At 46.0% G+C, this 24984-nt stretch overlaps 1 protein-coding gene across 7 annotated transcripts in view; it reads left to right on the top strand.

Annotated features, from left to right (window-relative positions):
• Nucleotides 1–24984, top strand: part of USP54 (ubiquitin specific peptidase 54) — a 279929-nt gene that overhangs the window by 199236 nt on the left and 55709 nt on the right. For 6 of the 7 annotated variants that reach the window (XM_045025077.1, XM_045025075.1, XM_045025079.1 and 3 more), the window contains 4 exons: nucleotides 23–191; nucleotides 4124–4294; nucleotides 8333–8464; nucleotides 8688–9059. In XM_045025077.1, the coding sequence (XP_044881012.1) occupies nucleotides 23–191; nucleotides 4124–4294; nucleotides 8333–8464; nucleotides 8688–9059 (844 nt within the window). The remainder of the gene's footprint in view (nucleotides 1–22; nucleotides 192–4123; nucleotides 4295–8332; nucleotides 8465–8687; nucleotides 9060–24984) is intronic. The other variant, XM_045025080.1, reaches the window with a different exon arrangement.

The raw sequence follows: 24984 nt of genomic DNA, 5'->3' as shown, positions 1-24984 counted from the left end.
TCTTGTTGTTTTTTTAATTCAGATTGGTCCAAAGTGGAAAGATGTTGTGACCAAGTGCATCAAGGGTCATTATCAGCCTTTGCTGCTGCTTTATGCAGATCCAAGAGGAACTCCAGTGTCAATGCAAGACTTGTCCTCTCAGGTGGATTTACAGCAGTATAGCAGGACTTGCTATGATAGCGAGGACTCAGGTAAACAGATTGAACTGTGCACTTTATGCCCATTTCCATTGCAGCTGAACTGTTAGAAAAATATTGCTTCATTTTGGGTGATATTTTGCTAGCCATGTCTCTGTCACTGATCAAAGCTGACCTGAGTCCTGAGAAGGATCCTCAGTATTTAACTCTTAAACCTTCCCTTCCAAACTGCAGCTCCATAAATTACAAGTACATCCTGCCTGAAAGACTTGTTTTCAGGACTTCTCTTTAAGACCAGACATCATCTGGGGAAGGTTTCCGTTAAGTAATGTGATGAGCCATCCTCTTTTACTCTATCCAGGGCAGAATTCACTGTCTTTGGAGTATTCCCAGATTGTGACAGCCAGAATTTCAGGAGACAAAATGTTATTGCTAAACCAGAGGATGAGCATGTAATTTTACTTTTTAAATATATAAAGACAGTCTTCTATCCAAATGATTACAAAAAACTCACCTAATCATAAAACATTCAAGGTTTCTATCATTTTAAATGTCTGAAAATTTGTCTTTTCTAAGTATATTTAGGAGAAAATGCTGACACAAGAATATGGAAGGATCTTTGTGTAGAGAGGAACAGTATAAGATTTATCTAGTGATTGAATTCATAAAATTATCCTGCTCCTATTTCTTTTAACAGGAAAGAAATAGGAGCAGAGATGCACAAAACATAAGAGAAGGTGATCAATCCTTTTGACACAACATATAGAATGCATAAAGAGAGTGACTGTCAACATGAATCTCTTGGGGTTTAAATGAGGCATCCAATCCAATACTGTCTCTTAAATATCCTTTATTATCCAGCAATATAGTATTGATATGATACACTAATGGATTAGGGAGAGAAAACACGGCACTGTCGGTGGTGTTCCATTGGATTGGAAGGATGTGGTCAAGTAAGATGCCTTCGGAAATGAGTTCTGAGTCTGCTCAATGTTTGAAATAATGATCATGAAGAGAAGGCTAATTTATTAATTACCTGGATAAATTAGGACACTGAACAGACTGAAGTGAGATGAGGCTTCCTGTAAAGAAGAAGTAGTATAGGCATTTTGAGAAGCACATTTTAAAAGCAATCAAAAAGAGAGATTGTGGTGGTGGTAGTATTGCAAGAAAGGCTGATTCTATTCTTGGATATTCACAGAGAAGCTGACCTGCGTTTGGGAGGGCTTCATAGGTTGCCAAGAACAGCAGTCTGAGCGCAGGACCAGAAAAATAGCATCTTCCTTCCAGGAATTCTACCCATTCACACGATTTGGGCTTGTCTACACAACAATTAGACCATGGCAAGCTGGGTGTGAATCTATCCTGCGCTAGCCTGCTGCAGTGTAACTGTGCATCCTGCTGATGTGCATTAACAGTTTGTTAATGCACTATGAGAGAGAGACTAGATCAAAGCGCTCTAATGAACTGTTAATACATGTCAGCAGATACATATGGACAGTTAGACCACGGCCTGCTAGTGTGGGGTATATTCACAACCCAGCTTGCGGTGTCTAATTATTTGTGTAGATAAACCCTTAGTTTTAAAAGCAGTTATGGCAGTCATGGTCACCACCTGTGATTCTGGTCCTTGTGCTTTTTGGCTGGTGAAGATGTAGGGAGCATCTGAGGCCTCTACTAACAGATTGTCATTACATCATATAATGAGGGGAATCTATCATGCACCCTAAAATTAGTAACATTTCAATCAATACTAATGAAACCATCACTCAACAATAGATTTTGTACATAACCACTTAGGGCATGTCTTCACTAGCAACATTAAAGCACTGCTGCAGCAGCGCTTTAACGTGTCTGTGTAGAGCTCTTCCAGTGCTATAAAAAACCCACCTCCACAAGGGGAATAGCGTCCAGTGCTGGTGCACTGTCTACACTGGCACTTTACAGGGTTGAAACTTGCAGCAGTCTGGAGGTGTTTTTTCACACCCCTGAGTGAAAAAACTGCAGCGTTGTAAAGTTTCAGTGTAGACAAGCCCTTAATGTCTTGTCTCTGAGTTCTAAGCAAGCTAATTGAGAACCTTGCAAAAAAGAGTCTCCAATGCCAGCTGTTAGGTGCTAGTATCTCTGGCAAGTTTCAGGCCAGGACATGCTACAAAGACTGTTCTTGTAGTTCTGGTTGACCTCCAAGGGAAGTACATCCATATTCATTCTGTTGGATCTCTCTTCAGCATCTGATCCTATTGTATCCTGACTTGCTTCCAAGAAGCTTCAGAGCTGAATAGAAACATCCTAAAATGGTTCAGGTGTTTTCTTTCAAACTAAATGCAGACGGTCATTACGAACAACCTATTCTTCCATTTCCAAAATCCTCACTGCTGAGTCCCACAAGGCTTGGTCCTCTTCTTTACATTATTCAATATCTATATGAAGCTGTTGAGAGGGCTGGTGAGACAATACGGGTTGAGGTGCCAGCAGAATGTAGATGACATCTAGCTCTGCAACTCCTTTATGTCAAACATTAATATATCTCCCAGCTTTATCAATGCCTACCTGAAATAAGTACAAAGAGTACTGTCTAAAGCTGAACCCAGACAAACTGATATGGTGCTAGTAGAAAGAGAGGACTGCTTCAAAGAACTTGTCTCCTCTACAACATTAGTTAAAAACAAATTTTTCTTCCCTCTGATTAAATCAATCTGCCCATCTGTGACTGACCATAATATTGCACCCTATCCTCTCAGAAGCAGATCTTCATGCTAATCATTGTATCTCATCATATCTAGGACTGAAGCCATGCTCTTTGGAGAAAGCTTCAGCTGGTACAAAATGTTACAAATCTCTCTGTGCATAGTCATAAAGCTCACTGTGAATGCCTCCCTGTGAAGCTTTGCTCTCTGTTGAATATACCAAGTCCATGCCCTGATACTCAAAGCATTCGACGGGATTGGTCTCTAGCTACCCAAGATCATCTTTCCTTTCATGACCATGATCTCCCACCACATTGCAGAGGAATAATGACACTTTTAACCAGTAGGGGGAGGCTTGAGAGTCCAGAAGACAACTTTCACAGAAATTTGACGTAGACTATTGGATTTGCTCCCAGAAGAAATCAAAGTGGCCATGGAACTAAATGCTTACATAACTAGAGAGCTCATGTGTTCAGTTTTGTGTTTCTTTAATTTCATCACGTACACAGGTATGTGTGGGTGGGTATGTTGTACATACACAACACCCTGTAAACTATTCAAAGTTATTTTTCCTGCCGGCTGAGGAAAAAAGGACAGAAAGAGAAATCTGTATATATATTTTAAAGGGCTTAGGGACACGAGAAATGCCAAACTTGTGGTCCATCTAGTGCAGGAACCTGTCTCCAACAGCAGCCAGCACCCAATGCTTAAGAGGAAAGGTGCAAGATACTTTGCATTAGGCAGATGTGTCCTATTCCCTAATAGTTAGATTAGTTTAAACCCTAAAGCATGAAATTAAATAGCTCTTTGAAAGTTCTTAGCACTATTATAATTCTGGATATTCTTGTTATCCATATAAATCTCCAATTCTCTTTTAGAATCTTACTTAGTTTTTTGACTCAGTGCAATCCTGTGGCAATCAGTTCCACAGTTTAATTATGCTAATAGGCTTGTTAGTTAATAAAGAACTAAATCATCTTGAAATTAACCAATTTGTTGACAGTTCACGTGGAGATTGGTAAAGTGTTCATCATAGTCATATTTATGGAAAGTATATTTTTGACCTCTCCCCTAGATGAAAAGGGGTCAGACTAGATGACATGAGTCTCCACCCAGTCAATTCTATCATCTTTGAATCTGTGAATATTGTGTAGGTGATTCTCTATATCCCTTTGCTCCTAAACCTGTTTCTTTGTTTCTGTTTAGTTTCCTCCATTCTGTTTCTGTTTTCTGTCATAATCGCTCCTGATTTGTATATCCCAAATAGAGGCTGACATTTGCCATTACTTCCTTCATTAGGGAGGGAGCCTTCCATCTCGAGTGACACCAGGACAGACTCCTCTACAGACAGCTATCCCTATAAACACTCACACCATGAGTCTGTGGTCAGTCACTTCTCTTCTGACTCGCAGGGGACAGTCATCTACAATGTGGAGAATGACACAGCTTCGCAAAGCAGCAGGGACACAGGTAGCAGACACCTTTGTGCTCATGTAGCCATTGTGAAACTGGAGATTACAGTAGAGCTCAGTCAAACAATATCTGTTTAAATACAGACCAGGGCATATTGGCATAGGGGTGCTCTTTGAAGTGCTGGCATCTGGTGCATTATGGCCCAGAATCTATAGCATGGTGCAGCTGTACAAAGCACTATTTCAAAACGTTGTCAGTGGCTGGCATGTGCAAGTCCCTGTATTCAAGTACATGAGGCTATATGGGAAGGGAGCCCACACTATTGGGACCTGTATGTGGTTATGAGGGAGTTGCTGCTTAAAGTGGACAGCAGTGAGGATGGGTATCTGGGAGAGGAGAGAGGTCAGAGGATAGCTGTCTGCCTGTACTGTGGAGGCAAGTTTGTGGGGATCTGGAGTGAGAAGAGAATCTGTACTATGGAGGAAGCTGTGTGAGGGGTCTTGTGGGAGAATCTAATAGGAGATAGGATGGAGGTCTCATGTAGAGCTACCCTGTCAGCTGTGGCCTGTGCTTGTCACAAAGCATCCAGCCTGTGACCTGGCCAGTCTGTTCCTGAATGCAGTACAGAGCTTTGACATTAATTTCTAATAAAGGACTACACTAGTTAAAAGAGCGGGACTTTCCATATACCAAAAGGGAGACCTGTTAATAGTATATCTGTAAATTGAACTAATTTTGTGTGCACCAAACCCAATAGGTTTCACAAAGGGGGCATACTTGTTAAATGAACAGCTCCTTGTTACACCAAAATTTCTCCAAGCAGCACGTTTTGATACTATTTACAAGTTCTTGCCCTCCTGTTTGTAACAGTATACATGTACCCATCTGTGGTTCAAATCTGTACTTACAGTTCAGACCAGAGCTGGGGAAGGTATTTCTCACAATGAAGAACTGGACTTTGTGAAAGAGTAGATTTCAAACAGGTGTTCTTCGGTGCTCTTTGATTCCTCACCATGCATTCAGTAACTGGCACACCAAGCCTTTGGCTCTGGATGGTTGATATGTTTTGTATTTCCAGGTTAAATGTTTGGCAGATAAGGCTGCTGCAGTAGTCCTAGATGAGAGAGAGACAGACAGAAGGGGAAATGTAGGGCAAAATTTGATAATGATGAGAGACCAAAACTTATATTGATCTTCAGAGCAACAAGAAGCCTAGTTAACCTAAGATGCTGAGATATTATTTATATACCAAAATGACACAGATGTAATTAGAGAGGTCCTGCCCTGCAACACTTAACGTCAAAGTAGACAGAAGAGGTGAGGGGTGGGAGAGGGAACGAAAATACATGAGCAGATGAAATTCAACATTTATATTATTGGTTTCATGATTTGTGTAGTGACTTTCTCCTTTTATTTCTTCTCCTGCTAATTCTATCCCATGTTTTTCCTCCAGCTCTTACCCCTCACTTACTGCCTAATTCAAACCTGCCTCCTCTCTCTTGATCTAGTTTTCAGCTATATTCAGTCCCTGCCTATTAGCTAATCCCTACTTGGTCATCCCCCTTTGTCTTCTCCGTCCTCCTTCCTCCCTACTCAAGTCTTCCCCCAAAAAATTAATCTCCCAGCCTCATGCAACAGCTCAGCCATCAAATGCTGACTCCTGGGGCTGTAAAGGAGCCATCCCATCGCTCCTGTCAACTGCAGAATCAGTCTGTGAGAAAGCTGGATTCTTCATTAATGGCCACTTCCCCCACTTCTCCACCCAGAGTTCTGTGGACCCCATCCCACATCGCCCTCCTGGGAAGGAAGACCACTGGGGCCATGTGCCCTCAAATACCTGGGTACGTCAGGATGGGGATGGGTGGGGCTCACTGAATGGTTGAGCTAGCCCTCTGCCACTTCTGGCAGCCAATGCTGTCAAGCTAAATAATGCGTAAATTCTAACTTCTCTGCTCAAACTCCTAAGATCACATTGGGATCTGTTTCAAGTGATTTGGTTTCATTCCCTTCTCTAACCCCATGCTCCCAGCCTTTGGGCTATAAAGATACTTTCCATTTACATCACTGTTTGCCTATTAATCCATACGATTGCTTGAATGTGAGGCATCTAGTATGTAAAAATACTCTTCAAGGGGCAGATTTTGCATGTGTTCGTTGAGTACTTAGGAGAAATCCTGTTTTGTTAATTTAGTGAATTCAGCAAAATTAATGAAAGGTGCTAGATTGACAGCTGTGGAGATTAAAATTCACAGCCCAGGTACAGCATGCACACAGATACTGCAAACTTTTCCCATGCTGCCTCACTAGTAGACTTTGTCCCTGGTCTGGAAGGACCACGGTTATGGGGACAAGGTAATTCAGGATCCATGCTCATTTAGTACTTGGTGCCTCTGCTGTGACTGTGGCACATACTGTCCATACGGTGACCTTGTCCAGTTTATGGATGGAAATATAGGAGAGTATTGGTAAAGCTGTCAACCTCCCAGTCCACAGTGGCTAATTGTGCATTTTAGGACTAGATAAATATTAAATATTCGTACCATGTCTAAGAGCCCCAACTCTAGCAGCAGTGGTACTCTTTAAATAGCTGCTGTGACAACATTGGAAATGCCCTAACCTACCATTGCTATCAGAATGGAAGAACTTTTTTTTTTAAAGCTAGCTAAAGAAATTGTGCACTCTGAATGCAATATGGGCTCCTTTTATCACCATGGTAACTGCTACAAGATATCTTATATCCTTACAGACTGACAGAATAGCATTATGTGCCTGCTGTCATCCAAAGCTCATGTTGTGAAAGAATGAGTTCCCCCCAAACCCACTTCATGGCATCTTTCCTGCTCAGGCACTTAAACCCTAATTTACCTACCATTCCCCCCAATCTTCGCCTCTCTTATTCTTTCCTTATTTTCCCCACTTCCATATATATTGCCTCTTTCTAAAGAGTACCTACTACAAAATCACACTCTTCCTTGGCTTCACAGATAAATTGAAACACAGGATGTTTCAATATCATTAGCCTCCGTTTGGGTGGGTTGCCCTTGCATGCACACTGTCACATCTTTATTTGTTGATGTAGCACCTCTACCTGAAAAGCAAATTCTCCTTTTGCTTTAATATATTTTTTGAATTTTGATATTATTTATTTGAAAAGATGAATTAAAAAAGCTAATTGTAATGGCAAGTTCTGCGACACGGGTTCTCTGGAGAGGAATTGGATTGGGACCATCAGCTCCTCCCACAAAGGCCGTCAAACAGTTGTCAGGGAATTGGAGTTTTCATTCACTACACCTATGCCAGATTGAAGTTGATGGTGGAAAGGCTGGAAAGCCTTTGGATCTCCTTCCCAAACTCCATCTTTTTCCTGACCCTCTGCTTGGGAGCAGTCCTGATTTGGAATGGGACTGCTCATGTGAGTAAAGTCACACAAATGCATGTGTTTACAGATTTGGGGTCTTAGACTTGTAGGGACCACAAAGCTGAGTGCTTACACACTTGTAACTCTTATTGGTAATCTCACATCAAAGGATTTCAAACTTAATTAGAAAAATTATTGTGCTCATTAGCTTGGTAATAAATTGGTAAGAGTGCCTCATCCTCAGACCAAAGGGCAAATCCTTAGGGAAAATCTGTGCTAAATTGTGAACAAATATTTTCTAACTCAGTTGATCCAAAGAAAAGATTTGTGTGTAGTGCGCAAAAGAGAATTTGTGAGGAGAAGAAAATCAAACTAGCCATGTTTGTTTAAGAGCTGTGTGTGTTTGAGTGCGAGAGCTGCTGGAGTGTTGGTATTGCAAGATAATGGTGTCCCTGGAGCATTATGAGGCAAGGCACAATCAACTGCTTCCCATCTCTGTGGATGATCTCTCTCATTTAACAGTCTCTAGAGTTGCTTTGTTGTTCTTTTGTGACTATTTTTAAAAACTTTTAGATACAAATTATTTAAAGCAAATGACTTTGCTTACTAGAAACTGCCAGTTAGCATTGGAGTGTCTGTGCAGTTCAGGAAGAGTGAGAAGAGTCTACTATTCTTAGAATGTTGAACAACCAATCCAAAGACTCTTGCCATCTAACTGTGTTCTCTTATTCTTTCAGGACACTTGACTGACAGTGAATGTAATCAGAAGCATATTTCCAAAAAGAGCTCACTGACTGACCGCAAGAGGAGTTCTAGCCGGTCTCGGCGAAAAGGGGATGAGATACAGTCATCAGGATACCACAGTGAAGGCAAGGGTCATTGTTTTAATTACTTCATCACTCTGTCTGTGTTTTTGTGATTCTTTGTGTGTATGTGCACCTCCCTTGCTTTGTGTCTCCCAGTCTCTGTGTTTTGGCCTGTCTTGCCTTTGCTGATTTCCCTTTACGGCTTCAGAAAGATGTTGTGAATAGTGCTACCAGTTTAAAATGAAGTTATTTTTGTTCCTCTTGCCTTCTCCTTTGTATACTTCAGGAGAAACATTGAAGGAGAAACAAGCCCCCAGAACTGCCCCTAAGCCATCCAGCAGCACCAGCAGACTTAGAGAGTTTAAAGAGACAGTCAGCAATATAATCCACAACCGACCAGCCCAGACCAACCAAGGCTCTCCTTGTGGAGGGAATGTAGTGGGTCAGTCAAAGATACGGCGCCCCAGGAACTTGCCTGTGCATTCTCACGACTGGGAAATGGAGAGTACCAGCAGTGAATCCAAATCCAGTTCATCTAGCAAGTACCGTCCGACCTGGAGACCCAAAAGGGAGTCACTGAACATAGACAGCATCTTCAGTAAAGACAAGAGGAATCATTGTGGCTACACGCAGCTCAGCCCCTTCTCTGAAGATGCAGGTGAGGTGGGGGAGAGAGATGTATGTTGCTGGGTTGTAACTGGAAAAATACAATTAGGTGCAGAATTAATCATAACTATCAACTGCTGTATGGAAACTATGTAGTGGCAGTGCCAAACTTTGTGTCACTCTTGAGCACACTCCCATCCTTTTCACACTAGTTGCTTTGGTGATGGTGAGGCGTTCATATGAAGTCTGTGTATATGTATACACTGTGCAGTGTATATATTATTTTGAGTCTTTGTTCTCCAGGCTTGTATTCTGTTAAATTCCATTTCTGTGGAAGCAAAAACAAGGGACGCATCATTGTGTATACTGCTGAAACAGAGCCTGGACTGGGCTGCTGGGCACCTAAGAATTTGTATTGCGGGATGTTCTCATGCATTGGTCTCAAACATGTGCCCCAGGGCTGGCCTGCTCCCTCTGACCGGTGTATATATTCTGCGCCCTCTGTCCTCCTCCTGCTAATCACAGCATATGCAGCATAATGTCTTGGACTAGAGAATGAAAGTGTTCCCCTTGCTAGCTACCATTCCCTATTCTGAGTGCCTGTCATGAGCACCTAGCACCCAACCCGTGGTTTACCTGGACCTGCCTCTCACTGCACCTGTAGATGGAGGCCAAAGCCCAGCTCTGCACTGCTTTGGGTTGGGAAGTCTCTGTTTGGAAACAAGAGCTCCTGACATCCACGGCTCCTTCCCCTGCTCTGAGAATGCAACAAAGATCCATGCAGCTTTATTGTCTTGTTCACCATCCAGTTAGGGGAGAGAAATCCCCTAAGCCCTACAAAGGGACTGGCCCATAAATGGCTGGAGCTGCTGAGTTCCATTCCATGGTTGAGAAATGCTTGGGGGAGAGGATGCGTGTTGATGGATGACCAAGGTATTGTTGGGGAAACCTGAGGGGGACGAGAGGAGAGAGAGATGGAGGAAATTGATGGGGAGAATCTAGAAGTTAAGGAGGATTGGAAGGGATGAAGCAATCATGGGAATGAGGAAGAGAAAACTTGAGGAAGGAGGGAGAGACCATTACTCATGGAAAGGACAGAAAAGGGGCATGAGGGGAAACAATCAAAGGCAAGTAGGAATGCACATTAAAATCAGAAAGGGGATAACAGTAAAATATGAAGGATTAGGAGAAGAAGCATAATGAGTTATATTAAAAAGTGTAATCAAAATCTGAATGCCAAAATTCTAAAATAGATTTCATATAATGTTTAATGCACAGTGCCATAAAGAGCTAGATCAGCAGAGAATGGAGAATCAAAACAAAATCCTTGCTCCAAAAATCTTACTATCTAATGCACAAGTGGGTACTAGTACACAAAACAGTTATGTGCACAAATGCAGAGAGTTACAGAGAAGGAGAGATTCTTCTTCGAGGAGTGTCCCTTCAGGTGCTCTACTTAAGGTGTCTTGACGCCCTGTGATTGTAATCAGAGATTTGTGGTAGCAGTACCCGGTTGAGCCATGCACGCGCTGCTCTGAGTGGTTACATAGCAGTACACAGCTAACCATCCCCCAGTTCCTTTTCTACCACGTTTAGCTTGAGTTGGAGTGATCAGCAGTGCCCTTTCTTACTTCAGTTAGTTCGTAGTGCTTCTTCGAGTGATTGCTCATGTCAATTCCATTCTAGGTGTGTACGCGCCCATCTGTGCAGTCATCGGAGATTTTTGCCTTAGTGGTATCTGTAGGGTTAGCTGTGGCGCTCTCTGGAGTGCCGCACTCATGCAGCAGTATATCAGGGGCTGTCGGCGCTACGCCCTCTCAGTTCCTTAACGCCAGTGGTGGTTAGTCGGAGGGCCTTCCTTGCTTAGCAAGTGCTAGTGTTTTTTTCATGCCTTAGGGCCTTTTGTAAATAGTTTGTGTTTAGTGTTAGTTAAGTTGTTGTTAAGTGTAGTTAGTTAGGGTCCCAGTGGGGACTTTGCCTCAGGTGGGGCATGCCCCGATCTCCCGGGTTTAAGCCCTGCTCAGATTGCAACAGGCCTATGCCTGTTAGTGACCCCCATAGCAGCCATCTTAAGTGCTTGGGGGAATCACACGTTAAGGATCAGTACCAGATCTGTAAGAACTTTTGGCCCCGAACCCAAAAAGAGTAAGATATTCGTCTCAGGGCCCTCCTGATGCAGTCTGCCCTTCACCCGGCTTCTGAGCCTCATGACAGGTCTCACTGAGCACCTCTTCCTCCATGCGCAGTGCGCTGCCAGCACCCAGTTCCTCCTAGCACCGAGTGCCATTCATAGAATCATAGAATCTCAGGGTTGGAAGGGACCTCAGGAGGTCATCTAGTCCAACCGCCTGCTCAAAGCAGGACCAAACCCAACTAAATCATCCTAGCCAGGGCTTTGTCAAGCCTGACCTTAAAAACCTCTAAGGAAGGAGATTCCACTACCTCCCTAGGTAACCCATTCCAGTTCTTCACCACCCTACTAGTGAAAACGTTTTTCCTAATGTCCAACCTAAACCTCCCCCTCTGCAACTTGAGACCATTACTCCTTGTTCTGTCATCTTCTACCACTGAGAACAGTCTAGATCCATCCTCTTTGGAACCCCCTTTCACGTAGTTGAAAGCAGTTATCAAATCCCCCCTTATTCTTCTCTTCTGCAGACTAAACAATCCCAGTTCCCTCAGGCTCTCCTCATAAGTCATGTGCTCCAGCCCCCTAATCATTTTTGTTGCCCTCCGCTGGACACTCTCCAATTTATCCACATCCTTCTTGTAGTGTGGGGCCCAAAACTGGACACAGTACTCCAAATGAGGCCTCACCAGTGCTGAGTAGAGGGGAATGATCACATCCCTCGATCTGCTGGAAATGCCCCTACTTATACAAGCCAAAATGCCATTAGCCTTCTTGGCAACAAGGGCACACTGTTGACTCATATTCAGCTTTTCGTCCACCGTAACCCCTAGGTCCTTTTCTGCAGAACTGCTGCCCAGCCATTCGGTCCCTAGTCTGTAACAGTGCATGGGATTCTTCCGTCCTAAGTGCAGGACTCTGCACTTGTCCTTGTTGAACCTCATCATATTTCTTTTGGCCCAAACCTCTAATTTGTCTAGGTCCCTCTGTATCCTAGCCCTACCCTCCAGCGTATCAACCACTCCTCCCAGTTTAGTGTCATCTGCAAACTTGCTAAGGGTGCAGTCCACACCATCCTCCAGATCGTTAATGAAGATATTGAATAAAACCGGCCCCAGCACCGACCCTTGGGGCACTCCACTTGATACCGGCTGCCAACTAGACATGGAACCATTGATCACTACCCGTTGAGCCCGACCATCTAGCCAGTTTTCTATCCACCTTACCGTCCATTCATCCAGCCCAGACTTCTTTAACTTGCTGGCAAGAATACTGTGGGAGACTGTATCAAAAGCTTTGCTAAAGTCCAGAAATAGCACATCCACTGCTTTCCCCTCATCCACAGAGCCGGTTATCTCATCATAGAAGGCAATTAGGTTAGTCAGGCATGACTTGCCCTTGGTGAATCCATGCTGACTGTTCCTGATCACTTTCCCCTCCTTTAAGTGGTTCAGGATTGATTCCTTGAGGACCTGTTCCATGATTTTTCCAGGGACTGAGGTGAGACTGACTGGCCTGTAATTCCCTGGATCTTCCTTCTTCCCTTTTTTAAAGATGGGCACTACATTAGCTTTTTTCCAGTCATCCAGGACCTCCCCCGATCGCCATGATTTTTCAAAGATAATGGCCAATGGCTCTGCAATCTCATCGGCCAACTCCTTTAGCACCCTTGGATGCAGCGCATCCGGCCCCATGGACTTGTGCTCGTCCAGCTTTCCTAAATAGTCCCGAACTACTTCTTTCTCCACAGAGAGCTGGTCACCTCCTCCCCATACCGTGCTGCAGAGTGCAGCTGTCTGGGAGCTGACCTTGTCTGTGAAGACAGAGGCAAAAAAAGCATTGAGTACACTAGCTTTCTCCACATCCTCTGTCACTATGTTCCCTCCCTCATTCAGCAAGGGGCCCACACTTTCCTTGACTTTCTTCCTGTTGCTAACATACCTAAAGAAACCCTTCTTGTTACTTCTAACATCTCCGGCTAGCTGCAACTCCAAGTGTGATTTGGCCTTCCTAATTTCACACCTGCATGCCTGAGCAATACTTTTATACTCCTCCCTGGTTATTTGTCCAATCTTCCACTTCTTGTAAGCTGTTTTTTTGTGTTTAAGACGAGCAAGGATTTCACTGTTAAGCCAAGCTGGTCGCCTGCCATATTTACTTTTCTTCCTACACATCGGGATGGTTTGTTCCTGCAACCTCAATAAGGTTTCTTTAAAATACAGCCAGCTTTCCTCGACTCCTTTCCCCGTCATGTTATTCTCCCAGGGGACCTTACCCATCAGTTCCCTGAGGGAGTCAAAGTCTGCTTTTCTGAAGTCCAGGGTCTCTGTTCTACTGCTTTCCTTTTTTCCTTGTGTCAGGATCCTGAACTCGACCATCTCATGGTCACTGCCTCCCAGGTTCCCATCCACTATTGCTTCCTCTACTATTTCTTCCCTGTTTGTGAGCAGCAGGTCAAGAAGAGCTTTTCCCCTAGTTGGTTCCTCCAGCACTTGCACCAGGAAATTGTCCCCTACACTTTTCAGAAACTTCCTGGATTGTCTGTGCACCGCTGTATTGCTCTCCCAGCAGATATCAGGGTGATTAAAGTCACCCATGAGAACCCGGGCCTGTGATCTAGCAACTTCTGTTAGTTGCTGGAAGAAAGCCTCGTCCACCTCATCCCCCTGGTCTGGTGGTCTGTAGCAGACTCCCACCACGACATTACCCTTGTTGTTCATACTTCTAAATTTAATCCAGAGACTCTCAGGTTTTTCTGCAGTTTCATACCGGAGCTCTGAGCAGTCATACTGCTCTCTTACATACAGCGCAACTCCCCCACCTTTTCTACCCTGCCTGTCCTTCCTGAACAGTTTATATCCATCCATGACAGTACTCCAATCATGTGAGTTATCCCACCAAGTCTCTGTTATTCCAATTACATCATAATTCCCTGACTGGACTTCTAGTTCTCCCTGCTTGTTCCCCAGGCTTCTTGCATTTGTGTATAGGCACTTAAGATAACTCGCTGATTGTCCCGCTTTCTCGGTCTGAGACAGGAGTCCTCCCCTCTTGCAGTCTCCTGCTAGTGCTTCCTCCCAGTATCCCACTTCCCCACTTACCTCGGGGCTTTGGTCTCCTTCCCCCGGTGAACCTAGTTTAAAGACCCTCCTCACTAGGTTAGCCAGCCTGCTTGCAAAGATGCTCTTCCCTCTCTTCGTGAGGTGGAGCCCGTGTCTGCCTAGCAATCCTTCTTCTTGGAAGACCATCCCATTGTCAAAGAATCCAAACCCTTCTCTCCGACACCATCTGCGTAGCCATTCGTTGATTTCCACGATTCAACGGTCTCTACCCTGGCCTTTTCCTGCCACAGGGAGGATAGACGAGAACACCACTTGCGCCTCAAACTCCTTTATCCTTCTTCCCAGAGCCACGTAGTCTGCAGTGATACGCTCAAGGTCATTCTTGGCAGTATCATTGGTGCCCACGTGGAGAAACAGGAAGGGGTAGCGATCTGAGGGCTTGATGAGTCTCGGCAGTCTCTCCGTCACATCGTGAATCCTAGCCCCTGGCAAGCAGCACACCTCTCGGTTTTCCCGGTCAGGACGGCAGATAGATGACTCAGTCCCCCTGAGGAGAGAGTCCCCGAAAAAGTGCTGAAAAAGAAAACAAAAAAGTGCAGCTCCCCAGCTCCAAGCAAAAAGGCCCAAGGGTCATCAGCCAAGGGACCTGGGCCTACCCACCAGGCTACTCTGGAGCCACGTCCTCATGCCTCCCCGGTTGGGTTCCCCAGTCTCTTCAAGGTCTGTCACCAATTCCTGGGAGTGATATTGGACCCACGCCCCTGCCGGCACTGTCATCTGCCCAGGCTCCCCAGGCGCAGAGAGAGTACAGGTCTCCACCTGGTCCGATGATGACTCTGGTGCTGCAGGACTCGGCTAAGAAGGCAAGCCAGCCACCAAGACCTCTGAAGGGGCAGGGGGAACACTGCTGGTCACCAGAGAGGAGGTGACATTCTTGTTTGTCATGCCGAGGATCCGAGGCTAAAGGATCTGGGACCTGTCATCAGTCGCTCAGACTAGTGTCCAGTTTCCCTCAGTGTCACTCACCTATATGAGGTTGATACTTCCCATACTATTCCCAGCACCAGTTATCCTCCCATCGGTTGTCTTCTCAATGTCAGTCCTTATTGTTGGTGCAGTGGGAGCGTTCTTTGTCTCGGCACCGGTCTCCCCGGTACTGACACCAGTCTCCCACATCTGGTCATCAGTTGCCAGTAGCCACAACCAGTAAACAAACCCAGGGATTGACAGCCCTTCTCTGGTCGCAGGAAGGCGATTCCTCTGGCATGGAGGGCCAGTTCAGCCCATCGCCTAGGCCCCATTGGTGGGATTAGGCACCGGAACCCACACCATTGTCTGCGGCACCACAGTGGCAGCACAGGCAGTGGCCAGCACAGTGGCCTTATTGGAGCGTATGGGACATGATGATGCCCCCTTTGCAGCGCTCTTTGTTCGCTGCATTGGAACTCCAGTCGGCAGCACCGACGGCACCAGGCTCAGTGCTGGGGGCCCATTCAGAGGTTGCAGTGGAAGAGCCTGTGCCCACCCCTTAGCCTCCCTCTCCAGCAGTAGTCGAAACCCTGGGACCTCTCTGGGTGATCCAATCTTCCTCATCGACTCTGGACGAGGCAGTCACAGGACTTTAAAGGGCTAGCCTTCTGGAAGATTTCAAGGAGTATCAGGCACTACTTCTGCGTATAGCCGAGAATTTGGGGCTGGAGGTGCAGGAAATGGCGGAGCGAGAGGACACTCTCTTCAATGTCTTCTCAGTCTCTATGCCCATCCGGATCACCCTACCCATATATGAAGAGGTTCTTAAGATCGCCAAGGCCATATGACAAACCCCCTCTTCCATTCCTCCCACCTCCAAAAGGGCCAAAAAAGGTACTTTGTTCCAGCCAAAGGGTTTGAATACCTTTATACCCACCCACCCCCGGGCTTGTTGGTTGTGTCTGCTGCCAACGAGAGGGACAAGCACGGTCGTACCGCCTCAACTCACAAGTACTGCCAGCTTACAATTTTGACTGGTGAATCATCAAACCCTGTTTGGCAGATATAATTTTAATTTCTGGGACGATCTCAGAAAGTTCCAGGAATCCTTCCTGCAGGGTTTGATCCAGGAGTTCGGCACCCTGGTGGAGCAGGGCACTGCAGCGGACAGATGTTCCCTGCAAATGTCATGGGATGTGGTGGACTCAGTGGCTTGGGTGGTTGTGTTGGCGGTGGTTATGCAGCACAGCTCCTAGCTCCAAACAGCAGGCTTCTCCGAGGAGATGTGGACCTTGATTCTGGACCTTCCTTCCCACAGGGTTGGTCTCTTCTCCGAGGAGACAGATGCCAGTCTGCATTGTTTGAAGGACACTAGAGCCACCCTTTGCTAGTTGGGCATGCATACACCACAGTCTGCTCATAAGCCCTTTTGGCCGCCCCCACCACCAAAACCCTGGCAGCCCCTTCAGGGCTCTCCTAGAAAGGACACTAGTTTTTAGCCATCAACACCCTTCTTCCTCCTGTTCACTTGTACAACCTGGGCCTGCCAAACATGTAGGGGGCCAAAAGTGCTCATTTTAAGGGTGCAATCGAGAGCCATGCCTCAGTCATCCACCCGGGCTCCCCATCTCTTCCTCGACCGTCTCCGCCCCTACCATTTGGCTTGATTGTGGGTAACCTCAGACCACTGGATCTTGGATATATCATCTTGGGTCTATACCCTGCAAAGTACGGCTTCCCCCCTCCCTCCCACCCTCTTCCCCCTCCCTCTCCAGGGACCCTTCTCACAAGCAACTCCTTATTCAGGTGCCAATCCAAGAAATCTGTCAGGCTGCTACCTGGTCGTCCGTTCACATGTTTGCATCTCATTATGCACTTACACAGCAAGCTTGGGATGACGCTGGCTTTGGCAGAGCAGTGCTGCAAGCCCATGAACTCCGAGCCCGCCTCCATTGGTACTGCTTGTGAGTCACTCACAGGAGAATCGACATGAGCAAGCACTCAAAGAAGAAAAAACAGTTACCTACCTTGCGTAACGGTGGTTCTTCAAGATGTGTTGCCTATGTCCATTCCATTACCTGCCTTCCTGCCCCTCTGTCGGAGTTGTCGACAAGAAGGAACTGAGAGGGCGTAGGATCAGCAGCACCTGATATACCGCCATATGGGAGCGCCACTCTAGAGGGCACCACAGCTGACCCTACGGAAACCATTAAGGCAAAAATCTCAACAGTTACGAAAGGTAGGTAACCGATTTTTGTTCCTAATAGTATTAGCTTAGTTGTAGTTAGTTACCCTATTCTCTTGCCCTACTATAATTTTTTATTTCTTCATTTAAAAATTTTCTTTTTTCCTTTTTACCTTCCCCTGTCTCTCCGATAGGTACACAGTTATAGCCTCAAACAGGGTTTATCCCTGTTTTTTCTTCTGAGAGACCAATTCTCTCAGGTATGCCCAGCTCACCTGGCTTTAAACACTACCTGACTTGCAGACAGTCCATACCGGTCTCTGACGGCCACACACGGTTTGTCCACTGCCTCAGCGAGACACACATTACTCAAAAGTGCTCACACTGCAGAAAGCTGACAGCTAGGGCAAGAAAAGCCAGGGATCTCCAACTGCAGCTCCTCATGATGGAGAAATCTCTCAGGCCAGCCTCAAAACCCGAATCCTGGACACCACCTGGCCAACAGGTGCCAGTGGCAGCCTCTGACAGGGGTTTTGCTCCAGCAACGGCTGGCAAGGAGCCTGTTCCAAGAAAAGCTACCAAAAAGCGGTCACAGACATCCCCACACCGAGAATCGCTTAAAAGAAAGCGATTTCCAATGGAAAAATCTGCCCAGGTACCAACAGCACCGAGTGTTCCAGACCATGTGTCACTGGAACGTCCAGCACCAAGAATTCCCGAACAGCTAAAGACCCTATGTGGGCAAGCTCAAATGTAGATTTACACAGTGAAGAAAAACCTTCCAGCTCAGTACCCATGGACCCAAAGAAAATGTCTGCACTGAGCAGTACAGTGGTGCCATACAGCTCTAAATCCTCGGCACCAGCAGCTTCAATTCATACTCCTCGGTTGTCCACAATGCCATCTCCGGCACCAAGCGTCACAGTTCTGCAGCAGGTCATGAGGCATGTGGACCTGACAGTGGCCTCAACGCCTGAATCTCCTTTAATCGTTACCGAGGGTACCCCAGTGTCGGAGAAAAACTCAGTTCTTGCTTCTACAAGTCTCACGTCATTAGGGTTACAGTGTGGCCTAACTCTTGCTAACTACTAGCCTGACTCTTGCTAACTGACTGACATGCATTAAGATCCCCTTCAAATCCTTGTTAATTCTTTCCCTACTTCCACACTCCCCCCTTTTGTACTTCTAGTACAACAGATATTTTCAAATCTCTATTTGCATTAAACCATGGATTTCAGATTCTACCTCAGATGTTTCAACCTTAGGGGTTTTCATTGGATGTAATGACAATGCATGATTAGCATCGACATGAAAGGTATTACTATTATTACATTCTTTTACAACAACAATAACATAATCCTAAGCTAACTAACAGCACTACAAACAATAACATTCCCATAGCAATAATATAATGGGGTTGTTGTACAGTTTTGGTTACAAAGCACAATACATCATACTTAGTACATAAAGTAGACACACTATAAGCTGTATGAAAGGCATTCTTTCCAGTAAATGATATGATTGCCTGCAGCAGTGGTAAGATTAATATGTATATCTTGCAATGTAGTGGCTTTAACATACACACAGCTATCATTAGCTTGAAAAAGTGGGTGTCCTGTCAGGGTAGTTCCTTGACCTCCACCCTCCCAGCAAATATTGTCATAAACAGTGACAACTTCCCCTGGCTTCAGTTTCCGTACACACTGAAGCTGTGGTGGTTCTAACAGCCAAAATGTCCATTGATTTCCTAACCCCATCCAAATATCAGCTGTAATCCCAGGAGCACTAACTAAAAATCGATTAGGCGAATCAGGCGGTCTCACTTCCCAGATATCTCGGTGAATCACCTAATCCCATATGCATCCTCCCCATGGACCTGGTAGGATTCGGTATGTGGGAGCCCACACCCCCTTAACCGGTCCAAATGCTTGGAAGGAGCACTGTGAATGTCCACACTTCCACCCAGAAAGTCTCCAAGTATGTCTCCATGGCCACAGATCAGATGGTACTCCTGATGTGTCTGTAAGGGCAGTGGGCCAAGTCTGGTGCTCAAGATCATTCCGAATGGCCATCAGCTGGTCATTCAGGAAATCCTGAATTCCCGAACATGCTAGATCCCACTGCAATGCCTTCCCAGCCTCAGTGATATTCAATACCATCTCTGTCAGTAACTTCTGGGTCATAGAACTAAGGGTGGAAATGACATGTAACTCACCAACTCCAGCCTGTACTTGGGTTAGCTGAGCTCCAGAAATAAGGCTAGTGGCCTTTTCTAGTTGGCCCAATTTCTCATCATGTTGCCTGCCCGCTTGGGCCCGATCCTGCTTTTCTCGCTGAACCGTCCCTTCCATGGGCACCGGCTTGTTCCAATACCAGTTTAGCTAGGAGGGTGGGCTTCTCAACTAGCCCCCACCCTTCCTGGTCTCTTCTCTTAAACATTCTTACTCACAAGTCTACCCGAGTCCTCCCTCATGAGGCTTGCCACCTGGGCAAAAACGCATGTCCCATTGGCGTTTAACTATTCAATTTCCTCTTGTAGCAAACACACTGTTGTTACGGCATATGCTGAGCACAAATGGTTAAATTTTAACAAGTCCCTGAAGGACCGGTACTTGCTTAGCCGGGGCTTCCTTTTCTAACTGGAAGTCCTGTCTCAAGGCCTGCAACTTGCCCTGGGCGCAGGTTTGAGTTGCTGCCTGGTTTATGATCTATGCTCTTAATTGCTCAATTCTAGTTATCAAGTGCACATCTCTTCCCTTTTCTCCAACTATTCTATTGCCCAGTCCTGCTACGACTCGGGGTAGATCCACCTGCCACCCTTCCCGGTCAACCAGGGTGGAGAGAGGAATGCTAAACCCCTCTCCAGTTCTCAGACTTACTGTGGCTGAGAGTGGGCACACCTTTAATCATGCAATCCTCAACATATAACACCAACAGTACCAAACAAAGCAAACATAAAATAACAAGGGTAAAACAAATAGATGGTGTAAACTCTGCAGTGCTCCCCCATTCTCAATTGCTCACCAGACTGTGACAAATTTCTGTTACCAATCTATCCCTCATGTCAGGTGATCAGGCTGACACTGCAGGACGTTGGGGGGAGATAAAGAAAACACACCATATAACCAAATTTTAAAGCTTCATTAAAAATAATAAAACAACAATGGAGAGTGTTGGGAACGCTCCCACATCACTCAGGAAAAACATGAATGCCCCAAGCCCTAAGCCACTTTAATACTCACACATGTCCAGACTGGCCACGTCTGTGTATAACGTTCAGAGAAGGGGAGTTAGGTGGACGGGAGATTATCCTGTATACAGCTTGTCCAGAATTTCCAACATGCTTCCGCTCTTGGGAGGGCTGTTCTTTTACACCCTGGAATCTCCTGCGGTGTCTCTTTCAGAGATTCCAGTCCAGGTCAGCTGCCTGTGGCTTCTCCAGTGTCACCAAGCCACACCGGCTCCGGGGTCGCAAAGGCACACTGTTGGATCTCACTGGACAGTTAAGCTTTGCAAATGTAATCTCAGTTCTGTAACTTGTATTGCCTTTGGTTTGCCTCTGTCTATATTTTTCCCACAGCCAGCTGGGGCCGAAAGCACTTTTTCTTTGTACTTAGCATAGTCTGCGTTGATTCTTGACCTTGAACGCAGAGCAACTTTCTCTTTATCTCTGGGCCAAGCTGAATTTCAAATTAACCCGTTCCTTTCCTCAATAGACAAATTGCTCACACTGTATCAGAGGCTTTTTTTGGTGATTAAAAGCTCCTCTGAGATGTATGATCTTATCTAGATTGAAGGTACCTTCTAATGGGCATTGTTTAGATGGATTTTCACGCGTGTAAAGATTCCAATTCTCTAAATACCTGCAGGTTTTAGGACCATAATGTACGTACATGTAATATGCTGGGGTACCCTTAGGGGGTGAGGTGGAATGTTTAGACTGTCCCTCACCCATTTTCCACTTACACACACAGGGAGGGTGCCCTGTCCGCGCTAGCGGCTCATGAACTAAGGATCTCTCCCTACAGGGTACTCACACAGGAGAGACTAATGAGGATGACCAAGACTCTCCTACACCACCCTTCAGCAAAGAGCGTCGGCTAGTCTCTAGGGGACGGCGCCGCTTACTCTGATTGCGTCCAGTGAGATGATCAGACTGTCAGTAGCCCAAAGGGGAGGGACGATGGGTTCACACACTCCTAGACCCAGGTAGCTTCCTCGCCGGATGATGCCAGGCCGAGTCAGCCCACCGTGGGTCGGATCTCCTAAAGATCCACTAGTTACCGGGCTTGCGTTAGAGTAGTCCTGGTCACGAGCTTTCGCTTTACAGGGTACTCTGGGCGTCTTCCGGTAACAGTCATTCACACTGGTGTACACACACACACACACACACCAAGGCCTTTATTTCCTATTACCACGATGCATCTTTACCTTACGTCCGGACCCAATACCATGAGGCAGTATGACAACCCCTCTTGAGGCAGTAAAAACCCCTCAGCACCGGTGCATACCTAATGCATTTACCTATGCATTAACTTTGTTGGCCAACCCAGCAGTTCCCCAGTACTGCTATAAACTAACCTTGTTGGGGCCTTTCCCCAATACCACTTGCATCTGATCTTGCTGCACAGTCAATAAGTTCAGATGGCGTGAGCCCAACAGAGACAGACGTCCCCACGGACAGTCCTCCTCCGATACCCCAATAGAGATTTCAAAAGGTCCCATACCTCTCATGTGGCGCCATGGGGTTCGAAGGGGAACGATCCGTAGTAGCCGTCTGTGGGTCCATGGGCATTGCCATCCCGGACGAGCCCCCAAATTGTCGGAGAAAAACTCAGTTCTTGCTTCTACAAGTCTCACGTCCTTAGGGTTACAGTGTGGCCTAACTCTTGCTAACTACTAGCCTGACTCTTGCTAACTGGCATGCATTAAGATCCCCTTCAAATCCTTGTTAATTCTTTCCCTACTTACACACCAGCCAGATCGGAACCAAGCCAGTTGACTGTTCCCTGCATATCAGCCTAACTCCTATCTCCAGTGATGAGGAAGAAGAGGCTGATGCAGTAATATACATTCCTTGCCACTCCTCACCCAAGCCTGGACTATTTCATCACCAACCACCTGCAGATATGCAAGGATGGTATAGTCACCCATGGGCAATGTATAGGGCCCAACACCACAGACCCCTTAGCCCGCCCAGGTCCAGAACAGCATGATCCCCTTCACCAACTGTCCCAGCTCCCTCAGAAACACAAGAGGAAGGGACTGAGGAACATATGAGGACACAGCTGAACATGACACTTTGCCGCCTACTCACTTCTCATCGTCATCAACGGACGAAACATAATGCCACCACCTTCCACTATGAGGGATGATTTCAAATCCTTTCAGGACCTCTTCAAAAGGGTAGCTGAATCCCTAGACATTTCATTAGAACAGCTACCAGAAGCCCTGCATAAACTCATGGATATACTTCAGGCATCCCCAACAGCATAGATAGCCCAGCCAATTAATGATGCAATCATGTAGCCTGCAAAAATATTCTGGCAGACACCGGCTACAGCACCACCCTCATGTAAGAGGTTTGACAAAAAATATTATGTGCCAGTAAAAGGGGATGAGTTTCTATTTACACACCCTGCACCAAACTCCTTAGTGGTGGAGGCGGTCAACCAAAGAAGGAAACACCAGTCCCAAATGATCCCATATGATAAGGATTGGAAAAGGCTGGACCTGTTTGGATGGAAAGCCTATTCCTCAGCTACACTTTAGTTCCGCATAGCCAATTATGCGCCCTACTGGCTAAATATACACACAATCTGTTCTCCAAAATGTCAGAATATATTGAAAATTTACCTGATGACAAAAAAGACTAGTACAAGGCAAACAGTTCCAAAGGGTGTCTCATTTCCAGGATGGCCCTACAGGCCTCCCTTGACTCTGCATGCACGGCAGCATGATCCATCGTGATATCTGTGGCCATGCGCTGTGCATCCTGGCTCCACCTCTCCAGGTTCCCAAGAGAGGTCCAGGCAATGGTCAAGGACTTACCCTTTGAGGGTCAGAAACTATTGGCAGACAAAAACGATGTCATTACGCACCCTAAAAGACTCAAGGGCAACCTTAAAAACCCTGGGCATCTAAGTACCTGCAAACAAAAAGAAACAGAGTACGTTTTACACTCAGAGATTCAGGTCAACGCCATACTCTCAACCCCCAGACAGCACAACTAACGGCATAAACAAAGACAGAACAGACGTCAGTAGAACCAAAATCAGCCTTCGATGTCTCAACAATCCACCTCCAGAAAACAATTTTGAAGGTGTGGTCGAGGGCATGAGAGGTCCACACTTTCTAATTCTGGAAGCAGGAATGGTCCCCCATCCATTCGGAGACAGTCTGTCACCATATTACCTAGTCTAGCACACCACCACAACAGACAAATGGGTTTTAGAGATTATCCAAAGGGTTACTCAATCCCCTTTACTTCTATTCCTCCTACCTACCTCCCTTCTCTGTCCCTCTTCAGGGACACCCCCTCATGAGCACCTGCTGCAACAGGAAATAAACCACCATGTACAATTAGGTGCAGTGGAACCCGTACCATTGCAGCAGAAGGAGAGAGGTTTTTATTCACACTATTTTCCAACTCAGAAAAAGACCGGCGGGTGGAGACCCATGCTGGATCTATGCAAAATAAACAAATTCATAAGAACATGCTTCAAAATGGTGACTCTAACCACAATAATTCCGGCACTAGAGAAGGGAGATTGGCTTTCAGCCCTCAACACCATACACCCATCATACAGAAGATTCCTGAGATTCACCCTAGGGAAACAACTCATCCAGTGCAGAGTACTACCCTTTCAACACTGCTCTAAGGGTCTTCCCCAAAGTTCTTGTTGTCATTGCAGTTCACCTCCTCAGACCCGGAGTAATGATATTTCCATACCTAGACAACTGCCTCATAAAGGTACAAATGCGGCAAGAAGCAATAAATGCCACACAGAGCACAATATCTGTTTTCACGAACCTAGGGTTGCAAATAAATGCACAAAAGTCCACACTGGTTCTTGTCCAAAAGTTGGAATTCATAGGAGCCTGTCTCGACTGTCTAACAGCAACAGCAATGATACCCCAGCAACGTTTTCTCACTCTTGTCAATCTAATTTCAACGGTGATGGACAGCCCACAAACATCTGTGTTTAGAACTCTTAGGGCATAAGTCAGCAACAATGTTTGTTGTCAAACATGCCAGCCTCCACATGAGATGCTTGCAGGCCTGGCTTCAAACAGTATATATACCGCACTCTCTCAACAGATGCCTCACAATGCCACACAGAGTAACAGACTCTCTAATGTGCTGGACACAACCTAAGAACATCTGTTCAGGAGTCCCTTTCCAACAAAGAACTCCAACCATGGCAATCACGACTGATGCTTCCCTTCTAGGTTTGGGGGCACACTTACTCAACAATACATTCCAAGGCCACTGGTCCCCAGCGGAGTCCAACCTGCACATAAACTTACTGAGCTTAAAGGCAGTCTGAAATGCATGTGACCACTTTCTCCCTCTAATCAAGAACAATTCCATCAAGATCCTCACCGCCATGGGGGTGCACGTTTTACATGA

This window comes from Mauremys mutica, chromosome 7, assembly GCF_020497125.1.
Source record: "Mauremys mutica isolate MM-2020 ecotype Southern chromosome 7, ASM2049712v1, whole genome shotgun sequence".
NCBI classification, from domain to species: domain Eukaryota; kingdom Metazoa; phylum Chordata; order Testudines; family Geoemydidae; genus Mauremys; species Mauremys mutica.
The sequence above is the reverse complement of the archived record's forward strand: the minus strand, read 5'-3'. Positions and strand labels throughout refer to the sequence as shown.